This window comes from Pleurodeles waltl, chromosome 12, assembly GCF_031143425.1.
Source record: "Pleurodeles waltl isolate 20211129_DDA chromosome 12, aPleWal1.hap1.20221129, whole genome shotgun sequence".
NCBI lineage: Eukaryota > Metazoa > Chordata > Amphibia > Caudata > Salamandridae > Pleurodeles > Pleurodeles waltl.
In genome coordinates this window covers 619,732,188-619,748,952 of record NC_090451.1, presented here as the reverse complement: position 1 = coordinate 619,748,952, position 16,765 = coordinate 619,732,188, and the positions used below count along the sequence as shown (strand labels likewise).

The 16,765-nt window shown below is 45.0% G+C and overlaps 1 protein-coding gene across 2 annotated transcripts in view; it reads left to right on the top strand.

The window, feature by feature from the left end:
* Positions 1–16,765, top strand: part of ITGA10 (integrin subunit alpha 10) — a 285,816-nt gene that overhangs the window by 99,736 nt on the left and 169,315 nt on the right. For both annotated transcript variants that reach the window (XM_069217945.1, XM_069217946.1), the window contains exons 5-6: positions 10,084–10,198; positions 11,019–11,146. In XM_069217945.1, the coding sequence (XP_069074046.1) occupies positions 10,084–10,198; positions 11,019–11,146 (243 nt within the window). The remainder of the gene's footprint in view (positions 1–10,083; positions 10,199–11,018; positions 11,147–16,765) is intronic.

Sequence of the window (16,765 nt, the reverse complement as noted above, 5' to 3'; positions counted from 1 at the left end):
TGTCACTGCTACTTTATGTAGGGCTAATCCCTGTACCGCCTCCTGTGCAGCCCTGGTCCTGCACCTTCATCTTCTACCATCATCACCTTCCTGCTCCATTCCTCTCTCTCTCTTATGCAACCACAACATTTCCACTTGACCCTACCATAACCCCATCCCTTACTCAAACCTTTACCTAACACAGACCCTTACTCCATCCCCAACTATGTTCCCTTCCCGTACACATCTCTTAGTGTAGCTCTAACACAATGCGTAAAGTTAATCTAACCAAGGCTCAGCCCCTTACCCCAACTATTACCTGAGCAATAGCCCAAACACTACCTGTGTGCAACGATTAATTTGTACAAATATAAGTTCCTGGATCCGATGTACTGCTCGGGACGCCACCTTGGTTTCTATTACTGACTGTTTGTGGCAGTACTCTCAAATATTAACCATCACACAATACAAGTGTGGCATTTTGGTATATACCAGGCCAGCTCTAGCTGTAACGATGACCTGGACCCGCTGGTATTATTATTCTTTGAAATTATATTGAATACTTTGTTTATTAGTTGTATTAAAAAATAGACCAGCAGCGCCACCACTTGGTGGACTCTTATAACTAGGTGCATGTTCCCAGCACCTGCAAACACTGGCCCAAATGAAGCACTGCCTCTATTGTAAGTCTGAACCATACACTATACCTTGATTCAAGACACGCCATTCCTTGGTCAAGTCTTAACCATAACCGCCAAACCAAACCCTAACCTCCTCCCAAATCATATATATTCGCTTCACTACGTTCTGTCATCTTTTTGTATGTGGTACTTTTTTTTGTAGTCTGCTTTTTCACTTTCCTACATTTTTGGTCTCTGCTGGAATGAGCTCGCACTTCAGGTTGCAGAACAGGATGCTGATTCCTCCAGGTCCTCTTTCTGGTCATTCAGCTGTTTGCAGTCACGCACAAAGGCCTGTATGAAGCCAACACTTACTTGTTTCACGTCATTCGGTAGTGAGTCAGCGGAAGGGCAGACAGTGACGTCATTCGGTAGTGAGTCAGCGGAAGGGCAGACAGTGACGTCATTCGGTAGTGAGTAAGCGGAAGGGCAGACAGTGTCGAGAAAGCCAGAAAGGGTATTTATCTGACCAGTGACCGATTGCTCCCGAGTGCAGACCCGCCCTGCATTTTTGTGGTCTTCAAATGTTTACACACATCCCAGTGGTGATTACTAACGTTCACAAAAAAACGATTCAGAGCACATGATGCCAACTTAGGCAATACCTGCCCACGCAGTGATCGTGCCAAATGGAAGCAGGTGAGGCCTCGGCAAATTGCAGAAAACCTTGATGAATTCCGGATTCTAATGTTTATTTTTCCTGCTTTTAATGAAAGCCTTTAAAGCCCTTTTTGAAACACAGCATTTTTCACTGTCCACTTTGCAGAACAATATTGGCAACAATTTGTGAAACTGCCTCTTAGGTCCTGGTTATGTACTGACACTTACTCCAGCTGGGCAGGCAACGGCGCCGTCCTCGTGGGAGTTGTGAGTTCTGCGAAAATGCCGTGGATCTGTTTACTCTCAGGCAGAGAGAATTCGGCTGCTGAAAGTTCCTCAAATCTCCAGATGTCTGGGGCAAAATACGGAATTATGGAGGAATCCGGCCCGGAATCACCAATTTCTGTCAGTAATTTTCCATTTCTCAGTGAGCCCTGATGATCAAAGTATTGATGGCCTGGATTTCCGCCTCCCTGATTTACTAGTCACCCTGGTGTTGGCAATTTAGGCGTGGAAAAATGCCAGCCTGTTTACCGGGCCACTCGCTGCGAAGACCTATGTCAACAAAGAGGGCTGTGATTATGAAAGTGCTACGTCCAACACATTATCCTTATGTCCTTACACCATTTGTCTAAGATCACACATGTAAAACTGAAACCCTTACTAATACTACTCTCCGTTTAAGATTTATACCTTGTGGAGTCTGGCAGAATTCATGAAAAGGTAGCTTGAGGAATCTTAAAGATGAGGAAACGATCGCCATGTAAGGAAATGATCACTGAAAGCACATAACCGAAAATATGTTGGATCCCACATAAAACATTTTTGCTTCCCTCTCTCTTGCAATTTCAAGTTAATAACACCTTCCTTCACCAAATATGTTTTCAGTTATTTTTAGAAGTTGCAAAACTTTGTAGAGCATTTCAGGTATCTTGGCAGAGCTGCTGGTTAACCTGTCAGCTTCAAAATCTTTCCACTAAATGGCCACGGATGGTATTTTGCATCAATTGGTTTGTTTTCTGCGTTAGAAGCTTGAGGGCCTCCCAAATATATATATATATATACTCCAACTGGTCTTTTCATTAGCCAAGACATTTCTCATAAACAACTTCTTTTTTCAAAATGATTGCATATTTAAACATATACATTCACAGGTTATTTTCCGTGTTCTATACAAATCAATCAATCAATCAGGAATTTGTAAAGCGCACTACTCACCTATGAGGGTCTCAAGGTGCTGGGGGTGCTGCTACTGCTCCAACAGCGAGGTCTTGACAAGTTTCCTGAAGGTAAGGAGGTCTTTGGTCTGGCGCAGGTGGGTGGGAAGAGTGTTCCACGTTTTGGCGGCGAGGTGCAAGAATGATCTATCCCCAGTTGTAGTTCTGCGGATGCGTGGGACAGTTGCGAGGGCGAGGTCGGCGGAGCGGAGATGTCAGGTCGGGGTGTAGAAGGAGAGCCGTCTGTTGAGGTATTCTGGTCCGGTGTTGTGCAGTGCTTTGTGTGCGTGGGTGAGGAGTTTGAATTTGATTCTCTTGTTGACTGTGAGCCAGTGCAGGTTTCTCAGGTAGTCTGTGATGTGGCATTGGCAGTGGATGTCCAGGATGAGGCATGCGGAAGCGTTCTGGATGCGTTGCAGCCTCTTCTGCAGTTTGCCCGTGGTTCCTGCGTAGTGGGCATTGCCGTAGTTCAGTTTGCTGCTTACGAGGGCTTGGGTGACTGTTCTTCTAGTTTCGGTGGGTATCCATTTGTAGCTCTTTTGGAGCATGCAGAGGATGTTGAAGCAGGAGGAGGAGATGGCGTTGACTTGCTGGGTCATGGATAATGAGGATGCAAAAATAATCCTAGGCTGCGTGCGTGGTCGGTGGGAGTCGGAGCGGCTCCGAGAGTGGGAGGCAAATGGTAGTCTTGGGCACTGATTCAGAGTCTGTCGGACTCTCACTCTGTGGATTGCATCCTATAAAATCCAACAATGTGGCAGGCCATAACCATCACCTATTCTGAGGTTGTGGGGAATAAAAGGCACATTTTGGTGTTTTAGCACACCAAAATCACCATGTTACAGTAAATACAGTACTGTTTTTCTCTGTTAAATTCCAGCAGATCCTGCTGAAATTAAACATAAGGGAAGGTATTGCATGTACATTGTAATTACCGGGTGCAGTAAATACCATCCAACTCGAAATTCCAACCTCTGGGCAAACAGCTCGGAATTAGGGCTTAATCCAGCAGACCCAATACTTCAGGGAACATACACGTTCACATTTCGGCATCTTCAAATAATAGACCACAGGGTGTAGGAAAGTATCATCTTGCCTGGCATGTTACCCCCATTTGCACTGTATGTATGTATGTTCTAGCCCCTGTGTCACTGGGATCCTGCTAGGCAGGACCCCAGTGCTCATAGTATGTGCCCTGTATGTGTTCCCTGTGTGGTGTCTAACTGTCTCACTGAGGCTCTGCTAACCAGAACCTCAGTGTTTATGCTCTCTCTGCTTTCTAAATTTGTCACTGCAGGCTAGTGACTAAATTTACCAATTCTCATTGGCACACTGGTACACCCAAATAATTCCCTTGTATATGGTACTTCGGTACCCAGGGTATTGGGGTTCCAGGAGATCCCTATGGGCTGCAGCATTTCTTTTGCAACCCATAGGGAGCTCTGACAATTCTTACACAGGCCTGCCACTGCAGCCTGAGTGAAATAACGTCCACGTTATTTCACAGCCATTTTTCACTGCACATAAGTAACTTATAAGTCACCTATATGTCTAACCTTCACCTGGTGACGGTTGGGTGCCAAGTTACTTTGGGGGTTATTACAACTTTGGAGGAGGTGTTAATCCGTCCCAAAAGTGACGGTAAAGTGACGGATATACCACCAGCCGTATTACGAGTCCATTATATCCTATGGAACTCGTAATACGGCTGGTGGTATATCCGTCATTTTACAGTCACTTTTGGGACGGATTAACACCTCCTCCAAAGTTGTGATAACCCCCTTAGTGTGTGGGCACCCTGGCACTAGCCAAGGTGCCCCCACATCGTTCAGGGCAAATTCCCCAGACTTTGTAAGTGTGGGGACACCATTACACGCGTGCACTATACATAGGTCACTACCTATGTATAGTGTCACAATGTAACTCCGAACATGGCCATGTAACATGGCTAAGATCATGGAATTGTCACCCCAATACCATTTTGGGATTGGGGGGACAATTCCATGATCCCCCAGGTCTCTAGCACAGAACCCGGGTACTGCCAAACTGCCTTTCCGGGGTTTCCACTGCAGCTGCTGCTGCCAACCCCTCAGACAGGTTTCTGCCCACCTGGGGTCCAGGCAGCCCTGGCCCAGGAAGGCAGAACAAAGGATTTCCTCTGAGAGAGGGTGTTACACCCTCTCCCTTTGGAAATAGGTGTGAAGGGCTGGGGAGGAGTAGCCTCCCCCAGCCTCTGGAAATGCTTTGATGGGCACAGATGCTGCCCATCTCTGCATAAGCCAGTCTACACCAGTTCAGGGATCCCCCAGCCCTGCTCTGGCGCGAAACTGGACAAAGGAAAGGGGAGTGACCACTCCCCTGACCAGTACCTCCCAGGGGAGGGTCCCAGAGCTCATCCAGTGTGTCCCAGACCTCTGCCATCTTGGAAACAGAGGTGTTGGGGGCACACTGGACTGCTCTGAGTGGCCAGTGCTAGCAGGTGATATCAAGACCCCCTCTGATAGGCTCTTAGCTCTCTTGGTAGCCAATCCTCCTTTCTTGGTAGCCAAACCTCCTTTTCTGGCTATTTAGGGTCTCTCCTCTGTGGAATTCTTCAGATAACGAATGTAAGAGCTCACCAGAGTTCCTCTGCATCTCCGTCTTCGACTTCTACCAAGTATCGACTGCTGACTGCTCCAGGACGCCTACAAAACCGCAACAAAGTAGCAAGACGACTACCAGCAACATTGTAGCGCCTCACCCTGCCGGCTTTCCCGACTGTTTCCTGGTGGTGCATGCTCTGGGGGTCACCTGCCTTCACCCTGCACTGGAAGCCAAGAAGAAATCTCCTGTGGGTCGACAAAATCTTCCCCCTGCTAACGCAGGCACCAAAAGACTGCATCACCAGTCCTAAGGGTCCACTCTCATCCTGACGAGTTTGGTCCCTGGAACACAGGAACTCTATCCAAGTGACTCCCACAGTCCAGTGATCCTTCAGTCCAGGTTTGGTGGAGGTAAGTCCTTGCCTCCCTACACTAGACTGCAAACCTGTGTACTGTGTGATTTGCAGCTGCTCCGGCTCCTGTGCACTCTTCCAGGATTTCCTTTGTGCACAGCCTAGCCTGGGTCTCCAGCACTCCGTCTTGCAGTGCTCAACCCTCTGAGTTTGTCTCCAGCGTCGTGGGACCCTCCTTTGTGACTCTGAGCCAGCTCCGGTCCACAAATCTTCCAAGTGCCTTTTTGGGTACTTCTGTGGGTGCTGCCTGCTTTTGTAGGGGCTCTCGGGGTTGCTGAGTGCCCCCTCTGTCTCCTCCTCCAAGGGGCGACATCCTGGTCTTTCCTGGTCCCCTGCAGCACCCAAAAATCTCTACCATGACCCTTGCAGCTAGCAAGGCTTGTTTGTGGTATTTCTGCATGGGAACACTTCTGCAACCTTCATCGCCACGTGGGACATCTTCCATCCAAAGGAGAAGTTCCTAGTCCTCTTCGTTGTTGAAGACCTTCAATCTTCTTCCACCCAGAGGCAGCTTCCTTGCACCTTCATCTGGGGATTTCTGGGCTCCTGCCCCCCCGGACACTATCGCGACTCTTGGACTTGGTCCCCTTGCCTTGCAGGTCCTCGGGTCCAGGAATCCACCTTCAGTGCCTTGCTGGTGTTTGTTGGTTTTGCAGAATCCCCCTATCACGACTATTGTGTACTTTACTCCTACTTTTCAGGGTCTTGGGGTGGGGTATCTTGGACACCCTGACTGTTTTCTTATAGTCCCAGCGACCCTCTACAAGCTCCCATAGGTCTGGGGTCCATTCATGATTCGCATTCCACTTTTGGAGTATATGGTTTGTGTTGCCCCTAGACCTATGTTCACCTATTGCAACCTATTGTAATTCTAAACTGTTTGCATTACTTTTTTGACTGTTTTGGGTTTGTGTACATATAACTTGTGTATATTACTTACCTTCTTACTGAGGGTACTCACTGAGATACTTGTGGCATATTGTCATAAAAATAAAGTACCTTTATTTTTAGTAACTCTGTGTATTGTGTTTTCTTATGATATTGTGCATATGATATAAGTGGTATAGTAGGAGCTTTGCATGTCTCCTAGTTCAGCCTAAGCTGCTTTGTCATAGCTACCTTCTATCAGCCTAAACTGCTAGAAACATCTCTATTCTACTAATAAGGGATAACTGGACCTGGCACAGGGTGTAAATACCACAGGGTACCCACTATAAGCCAGGCCAGCCTCCTACACAGGGATATCATACATTCACATTGAAAGGATCCATTATCAGCCTGTAGTTTAGTACCCAGTTCTCTCCAACAGTCTTAGGGCCTGGTTATGATCTTGACAGACGGAGTTACTCCATAACAAACATTGCGGATATCCCATCCGCCGTATTACAATTCCATTATATCCTATGGCGATCATAATACAGCAGTTGGAATATCCGTCACGTTTGTGACAATGTATTCTATCCACCAACATCATAATCAGGCCCTAAATGTTCACATCTTTAGGGTCTGTAAGTACCATTGACATTCGGATTTCTTCAGCCCGCTTTCATCCTCGGAGGTCCTTACACCATTTGTCGATGACCGGCCCATCCTTTGCTTTTAGCAATTAGCCTCTTTGGACAGAGTTAATCCTAGAGCCGTCATGCTCCTGTATAAATGTTTTTTTATAGATTCAACCTCGATATACATTGTTTAACTTCCATTTTTAAAAGTGATTCTACCCCTCTCTGCAAGCTAACAATCCCTTTGTTCCAGTACATCTGAAAAACCCCACAGACCCTTTGCTATGCATCCAGACTGCGGTCTTAGCCTAGCATCTTAGCCATTCTTTTGGTTTTGGGCGGCGTACCCTGTGTAACACTAGAGGGGTAAAAAAGGTCTTATGGAAGTATTTAAATTGTGTGTATATCTAAACATGGTATTGTTGGCAACTTCCTTTGTGTATCCAATTGCCTTAATGCATTCATCAGCTCAATACAGCGTCCCACCCTCCATATCCCATATGCCCTAATCATGAGTTTTAAACACTGCCTACCCCTGCTCACCACTATAAACAAGACAACGCTTGTCTCACTCCTGTGTCGAGGACAACAGCTCAACCAATGTACCAGACTCCAGGAAACCAGCTGGGAACCCCACACAGGTGTCATGGACTGCCCTAGCAAGCCTTGCATAAGTTACAACTGCCCTCCCCTGGCTCCCATATGTTGCTGTGCCACATCAAAGGTGCAAAGCTCCTCACCATCATATATGTCTCCTATCACTTCCCAGCCTTAGTCAATCCATGCTGCTGTCTTGGCCACCATGTATATTTATAGGACCTTCCACCGGCCTATTGAGCAAATGGGGGTCTCTGAACTATCTTTTTATATACCCATCCCAAATCCTTAAAATCAGACATATCAGGTAGGAAATTCTTCATTTAGTTCAATGGAGCCAGGAACAAATAATTGAATTTCATATCCTCGTAGCATCCTTTGAGATGTCTACTATATCTGCCTGGGAATTCTGCCAACCAACTTGGGCAATGCTGCAGCTGGCCCGGCAATTAAACCAGAACTCCCATCTTGTATGCAAATTTCAAAGTCTTAATCTCAAATCTCACCCTTGGGTGTGCCCCCCCCATGTGAGTATGGTCAGCAGGTTATCTAGTTTCCAAAATATTTTCTAACGTATCTTAGGGAACATACCCTGGAATACATATTGGCATCTTTGTGGCATATAATTAATTAAATGCTATCCTCCCCATCATATCGAGGAGCAGTTTGGGCAAGAAATGTATTTCTTTCTTCTATTGTAAGTATTGTTAATAAAGTGAGTTCAATAGGAAGTTCACTGTGGATGTCTTCCTTGTAGCCCAAGGTCAGGAATTGCCTCTTCTTCACCATGTGCCCTTTGGTCCAGCTGAATAATTTTGGACTTGGACTAATTGGTCTGTAGTTCTTACTCTGTTCAATATTCCTCCAATTCATTCAGAAGGTCGGGGATCGAATAGTCAGTATCCTTCACATCTTCTAATGTGAGTACGGGGACAAGATATAAACAGTGGTCCCTATCGATATCCCCCTAATGAAGCATGTGACTCCGTAGCATGCAGGACACCTGCTCTGTCACCAGAAAACAGTAAAAGACAATAGCGGGCAGCCTTGTCCAGTGTCTCACTCCAAGTCCATTTGCTGGACTCTATCTTGACAGTTTGGACTTGTGCTTGAAGTCTTGCTTGCAATATTCATATCCATCGGATAATCCTCAGGCCAAATTTATTTTTCCAAAAGACCAGGAACATAAAGTTGCATTGCACCTTATGGAATGCTTTTTTAATATTGATCAAGGCATTGCTTGCCTGCCCTCAATGCTGTCCAGGTAAGACCAAACATGTGTCCGTCAAATCAAGTTATGTTTAGTGTTGCGGATAGGGACAAAAGTGGATTGATCCACGAGACTCAAGTCTGGTACAAATTAGCAACTTTTTATGAGAATTCCAGAGTCCAAAGGTGATCATTGAACTTGCGTTCTGTGATGCCCTCCATTGTGTAATGTATTCGTTAGGCATACCTAAACCCATCCATTACTGTTGACCAAGTAAAGCATACCTTTCACCAACATTTTACTATGATTATTTAGCGAGAGGAGGCTTATTTTAGAGAGAATGTGGAGATGTTAACAGATTGGCTTTATCGCTACACTTATGTGGTTCAAAGTGTACTCCTTTCTCGAGCATGACACCTGAATGTCAGCCTGTCTCCACCAGGCATGAGAATGTCCCCTTATCCAGCAAGGTTTTCTTGAATGGCTGCTAAAGCTCATTTGGAATCCTCTAGGCAGCCTCAGCACTCCAAGTACTTTAGGAATCACCAAGGGACTCCTGATCCCCTGCAGTGAAAATATATTATTATACATCAACATTAGGCTTCTTATTATCTTTTCATTCAATAAAAATAAATGAAAGTCGCAATTAGATATGGTTGGTCTCCTTCTGTACAGGTATAGATGAGCTTAAAATGGATGGAATGGAATGCCCTAGTGCAGCAGGTCTTAACCTTTCGACTGCAGTGGACCATATTGAATCATTACTGGAATCTAGGACCACCACTGAGTCATTATTCGAAGCCTGGGGCCCCCATCCTAAGCAGTTTCTATGATCTGAACCTCCAAACAATACACAAAAATTTGTATTCAGCAAACAAATGCTCAAGAACCGGAATATTTAGTTTAATTTACAATCAAATTTGGAAAAGTTTTCAAAATTTCTGTTTTGTTTCTTTATTTTTATATAATTTATTCACTTTAATTTCTTAATTTACATTGTTTAAGATTGTAAAACAGTCATCAACTCCCTTGTGGTGACTCCGACTAGACACCCTGAAGAAACCTTGCAAACCCCCAGGGGTCTCCAGATTCAGGTTAAGAACCACAATCCTAGTGAATTTCCAAGAGGTTAAGGAACGCTGGCTCAATCATTCCCATCTAGCACTTTTTTAAATGTTGCTCTGTGTTCGTAGTGATCTATCGACTTTAGCTACACAGTTGATTTGCTCTGTCATGACATTTAATGTTCTTGCTGCTGGCAACAGCTGCTTTTACAGCCCTGTCTTGTGTTTGCTCTTCGCAGGCGTGTGCTCCTCTCTGGTCTCAGGAATGTGGCACTTCCATGTACAGCACGGGGATTTGCACGAACGTGGACAGTAACTTCAACCCCACTGAAAACATTGCCCCCACCGCACAAAGTATGTTGTAACGTAATGTAACTAGTGCACTCTCAAGAGGAAGAAATTAGTACTAAATCTGGGTTTAATCTACAGTGGTAGGCCTGGAAGGAGACACCCTACACAATGTCCCTGATGCCGGTACATCAACAACGAGAAAGTCCCGCTCTTTATCGTTAAGAATAATTAGAATACCAAAAAAGTATCTGTAGAAGTGTACCTTTAAAATTATATCGATTTAGTTTCTACCTCAATAGACGTGCAATTGTACCATCACAAATTTTGTGGGCGAAAGGCAGAAAAAAACCTCAACCCCCCCCCCTTCCCGGTCAGTTTATCCATTGGTCTATTCAGCTGTCATTCATTTTGCTTCCGCCCACCACAGTGTGGCATGAGGCAGAGGGCCTGTCCCATGGCTCTTGTGCCCTGTGAGTGATATCATTTTACTTCCAGAAACGAATACACTGTACACGCTGTACTGGTATTTATATGCTGGGCAACTCCTTTATTTGTATATTTTGAGTATTCCCACAGTATATGCATTTGCAATAATAAAGACATTAATTTATCCGTTTACAAAAGTACATGCTTACCGGCCAGACATATTTACATTGTCAATGCTTACTTAAATACAATCCCTTGCTGCAAACACGTGTGCATATAGGCAGCCTTTACATCATAGTAGATTGAAAAAGAAGCCCATTGCCTCACACAGACTGAAACTTTTCAGTTGTTCTGTTCCCTCTCACAAGACCCCCATGTCAGGCTTCAGGCTTTTGTTATTTCCATTGGCTCCTGTTATTTTTTGACTGAGGATGTGGTGCATCTGTGTCTGCTGCAGGATGTGCCACCTACATGGACATCATCATCCTCCTGGATGGATCCAACAGCATCTACCCGTGGTATGAGGTGCAGAACTTCCTCAGCAACATCCTCAGCAAGTTCTTCATCGGCCCTGACCAGATACAGGTGAGCGCTGCGGCGATCGAGGAGCTTCTAGCTATTCTATTGATGGTTTATAAAGTTCTTTGTTACACTTCTGGGATATCCTGGCGCTAGCTGAGGGCAAATGTAGGGAGTCTTCGAGTGAGGAAGAATGGAATGAAAACTTAGAGTGCACGTTCACACAAGTAGGGCATTTTGGCACTGATGACCCAAGCACAAAAGCAAAAAAGGCAAACCTTAAACACTATTTAACAAAAAAGGTATGTTTTTAATGCTTTCTCAAAAGCTAAGTGGAAACTAATCAATTTAATCCCTAGTACTAGCTATTCAAACGTAACGGTCCAAGATAGGAAAAAAGTCCACATCCCAACCGATATTATTTAATGGCCGAAAAGTATTCAGCAAAAGTACCAAAGCTGAATATTAGGAGCTTTGGGCCTCCGGACAAACAGCGGAAGTAGTTTAGGACATATGAGGCAGTGACAGAGTTTTGATAGATGAAGGTACACAAATTGTGCAAGGATTTTCTCTGTTGCGAGCAAAATAGCATAATGCTGTTGCATGCTCCTAATGCCTACAAAGATAATATTTTTGGCCTTTTGCAGTAATTTGGTGACACCACCAGGTGGTGCCATGAGTCTGTTCTTTTCCCTCTAATATAAAAGCACTGACAACGTGCACACAAAAAGTGTGAGAAGCTTCAGGTGCATGAATAGAGAAGGCAGTGGGTTCCATATCGTGGCAGAGTGACGATCCTGGGGCACATGGGGAGAGTGTGTGGGCAATAACAAACCTGTGAGATGAGTTTGGGGTATCTCAAGAAACAGTGTGAGGGGTTTAAGGCACATGGCCAGACAGTGTGAAGAGCTTTGGTCACATAAACAGATATTGTTAGGAGAGTCAGATTCACTGACAGATAGCATAATACATATCTAATGGTTACAAGGAAGTATTAAGTGAGGGGTTGGAGCACAAGCGTAAGTATGGTGGGGATCTTAGGTCTCGTTGATAGTGTGAAATGCCTGAGGCACATAACAATTTCTGTGAGGACTGTTGTGTAAATAAACAATATAAGGGTCTTGGAGCACGTGCAAACTGCGAGGAGGAGGATCAAATGTGAGGCGCTTGTAGCATATAAACAAGAATTGAGGTGAACTTCAGCAAATAGGCAATAGGCTACAACACTAAAAGCTGCTAGAAACACCAACCCACCACACTGCACTGCATCCTAAGGACACCTAGAAGCAGACTGCACTACAATCTGGATGTTTGCGGTCAGACCAGCCATAAACATGTTCTAAATGCGTGCTTACACGACCCACTTTAAATTCTGCCAATTTCATTAAGCATTAAGGCATTAAAACATACATTTCAGTGGCAAACCAGAGAATCATGCAGTCTGCGTGTATACAACTTCATTCTGGTGCATAAGCCTGCGTGGTGGTTTTCCATTTCAAACTTTTTAGTGTAGTTTCTGCATTCACTATTTGTTCCATACAGTCACACTGTCTTTTTCACTCAGAACCAACATGGCTGTGACATAATCAGAAAATCAAACCTCTAAAAAATTCACTTACCTAGCTATACATTTGACAACCATAATACAAGTAGTGGACGTGCTGCCTGGAGACGTCCGGTACTCTTGGCCCCGGGGGGGCTACGCCAACCTGAATCCCCTGCTGTCTGTTGGGGAGGAGAAAGAGGGGCCTTAATGCTATAAAGAACTTACTTGTTAAACCGCTTCATTAGATGTGCTGCTTAACAACTTCTTGTACAGTTGACCCCGGTGGACTATCCCAACCAGAATCCCCTGCTGCCTATTGGTGAGGAGAGGGGCCTTTGTGTTACAAAGTGCTTACTTGCTTCCTGATGCTCAGGAAGCCACACACCTAGCTATATGATCAGATTGGGGCTACATATGGAACACACTCAGCAAGGGGACAGGTCTGATTCTATTATAAATGAGTTGTTTCTTCGGCATGTCCTCTAAACCCTCCCACTTTTTCAGGATGGGGATGCGCCTTCATAATTCACTTTGTCTTTGTTTCTGCACCTCTTTATACCCAGGAAAATGATATTAAGACCATGTCAAGCAGCTTCAGTGATCATAACCCAATTTGTTTGTCTTTGGGATGGACAAAGTCATTTATGAGGAGCACTCAAGGTGACAACATTAAGTGGGTCGCCACCAGCCACGGGAGAAGATAAAGGCAGTCACATGTTGTGGCTGAGAGTTGTTTTCCTTCTGTGCTGTAGAGTTGCTGTTGGCCTTGATTATGAATCCTCTCATAGTGAGATTGTGAGAACATTGTTAGCACTCCTCATGCTCTTGCTATCAAGAAGGGTAGTGCATACCTGTAGATGCACCGACAGATTGTTCCTTAGCGTATAGAAGATTACAGAGAGCCTTGAGCTCCAAGTCCAGAGACACATTATTCATAGCTGCTTTTTGAGCCAGTTATGAAACCGAGATTAAAAGGCAGAAATGTTTTATCAAAAAAGAAGCATGGGAAAATGTACTTCAAGCTAGCTGTCTGAAGAACAGTTCTCAATTCTTGAGAATCATCAATCATCCCTTTTTTGTCCCCCATGATAATGGGATCCTCTGCCACCATATTACCCTTGACAGCTGGGTCTCAAATTTTCTTGGGGTTTTCTAACTATGCAGCTTCCAATATTCGTCATGAAACCTAGTTGTCTTGAGATGAGGTTTCCACTTCGTTTTTACCTTAGGATAAGTTAAAGTGAGTATTCCTAGGACTTTCTAAGAGCAAGGCCCCCAACCCAAATAGAATTCCACCAAAGTTGTACATAAATGACCCCGAGGTCTGGGATCCCTTACTCACACAGAGACCCAACATGCATCCGTTAAGGAGGGACCACACACTCCTGGACCACTTCAACCATAGTCCAGTTTTTAAAAAAGTGAGACAAGGACAACCCCCTATGTTATTGACTGATTTCAATGATTGACTCAGTCTTGAAGGTTGTGGTGTGGGTTATCCTCAATAAAATGACAGCCTCAGCAGATGAGAGTAAAATATTGTCCAATCTACAGTATGGACTTAACCCGGTAGATCCACCAATGACCAATATTTAAACTTGTATATGATTTCTAATAAGTATAGTCTAGCCAGATCTGGCTCAGCCCAAATGGGCTTTATGAACCTTACCTCGGCCTCTGATAGAGTCAGTTGTTCCAAATTATGGCAAACTCTCTTGGCTTTGGGAGTGGAACCTGGCATTGTGTTTTTTTTTTTTTAGATCTCCACACTGACCCATCAGCTGTAATTTGATATACCAATGACTCTTCTTGCACTCGGCCCTTTATAACCAATAGAGTGCTCCGACAATGCTGCATCCTTGCCCCGTTTCTGTTCACACTATATATAAACCGACCAGCGAAGGTGCTAGTAGTGACAAAAGCAGATTGCCCTTTAAATGGGAAACTCCCATTACCAGCACTACTCTACGCAGACTACACTGTTCTGTTAGCCAGAACTGCGAGGGGTATGCAAATAGTCCTGGACACATTTGTTGCTTTTATGGAGGACCTGGACCTTGCCGCAAATTTGAATAAATCTTTTGTAATGGTAGCTGGCTCATTATCCACCAAAACTATGACCTTTTTGGCGAGGATGGCCTTCACTTACCGGGGAATTCTGTTTAATTGTGGAATGAATTGGAAACCTCTCATCCAAGATAAAAGTGATGAATGTATCAGGGCAATTGCTGCAGTCTCAGGTTTTGTATTCACATTAGGTAGGAACACTTTGAAAGTTTTACTGAAGATTTATCAGGCTAAATGTCTACCTAAAGTGTTTTATGGTGGTGACCTTTGGGGGCATATCAATGCTAAGCTAGTGCAGATCTTAGAGAATACAATTTGAAGGTCCTTGTTAAGTGTACCTCAGTGTTCAATCATAGATGCTGCATTAGGAGTTGGGTCTAAGTTACTTCTCCGATATAGTGACCATCCGTTCCCTTTTGTGTTTGGTAACAGCCTGGATCAGAGCAGAATTGAAACTTAATAGGGAGATCTTGTTGGTTTGTCTTTCCCTCGACAAAGATAACTATATCCCTTGCTTAAAGTGCGCACACGAGTCTTTCCACTATTTAGGGAGGAAGGACCAGGGTTAAAAGAAATAATTTAATGCAGTGACAAGTTGACAGGCAAAGTCAGGAGCTGCAAAAAATTTCAGTTCAGGGGTATGTTTTGTTGAAAACTGTCCTGTGTATGGAACCATATCTTACTTTTGTGACTAACAGTAATCGCCTGATTAGGGTAAATCTACTTTAATTATATCTAAAGGCCACAAAGGGATGGAATGATATAATGGATTTAGGTCCTTGCTGCTGCGACCATGTGCCTCCTCGAGAAGCCTTGCATTTTGTAATGTTTTGTAGGTTTTATAAGAAACCCAGGAAAACGATATTATCCCTCTCCTAAAGGGTCACATCTTTTGTCAAGTGCACCCTGCGCTAATGTTTTTACAATTATTGCAGGATGAATTTATAACATATAGGGTTGCCTGTTTTTTATTCTGCTGTCCAACTGGGGCACTCTTTTGATTATTAATTTTATTCTTGTTATTTTTAAACAACGGCCCTCATCTAGACTTCAGTGGTCTTATCCAAAGACCACTGAAGCCGCCGGTGCCGAAATATTGACAGTGCTGGTGCTCTTAAGACCACCCTAATACGAGTGATCTCTGACTTCCGCCCGAAATTTTGTGGATTTCTGAGACCAGTCATGCTGGCGGTCGGTGGTTTAGAGGCGGTACCACTACTGGTACCACCACGCCAAAAAGAGACCGCACACCATATTACAACCCGTAATACGGCGTGGCGGTATCCAGGTGGCGAGGCGCTACCGACGGTAGAAGTGCCGGGACCTGTCCCCTCCCAGACGACCTCCTCGACGACGAGATAAGTGGATTGTCCGACAGGGGAGGATGTTTGTGTGTGCATGAGTGTTTGTGGATGGGGTGAGTGCAAGTGTGTGAGCGATTGAGTGCGTGAGTGCGATTGAGCAGATGAAAGGGGTGAGTCCGTGTATGCGTGTGCATGTGTATGTAAGTGGACGGGGAGCAGGGAGAGTGTTTGAGTGGACAGGGGAGGGTGGTGCGTGTTTCTGTGAGTGACTGGGAATACCGGGTGTGTGCATGTATGTGGTGCGGGGAGAGGATGGTGAATTTATGTATGGACTGGGGAGGGGGGCGTGTGAATGCATGTATGCACTGGGGGGAGGGGTGTGTGAATGTATGTATGCATTGGGGTGAATGTGTGCATCAGTGCGGTGTTTGTGTATGTATGTTAGTGTGAATGGGGTGTATGACGTGAGTGCGTGGGTGAGTGGGGGTGTGTTTGTTTGTGGGAGTATGTGAGTGCATGTGTGCAGGTATGTGGACGTGTGTGCAAGTGTATCCTGGCGTCAGGAATGCTTATTCCTGTTGCCACGATGCAAGACCGCCAGCTTTTTCTACCACTAGCGGTATTACGCTTTACGCCATGCTGGAGTTGCTCACCTCCAGCCCGACGGCACACAGTAATGTGGCGGGAGAGGTGGGGGCTCGGCATTTTTGCTTCGGCCAAACCACCATACTCCTAATTTGGCAGTATTCACCGTCGGCGGTGACACCG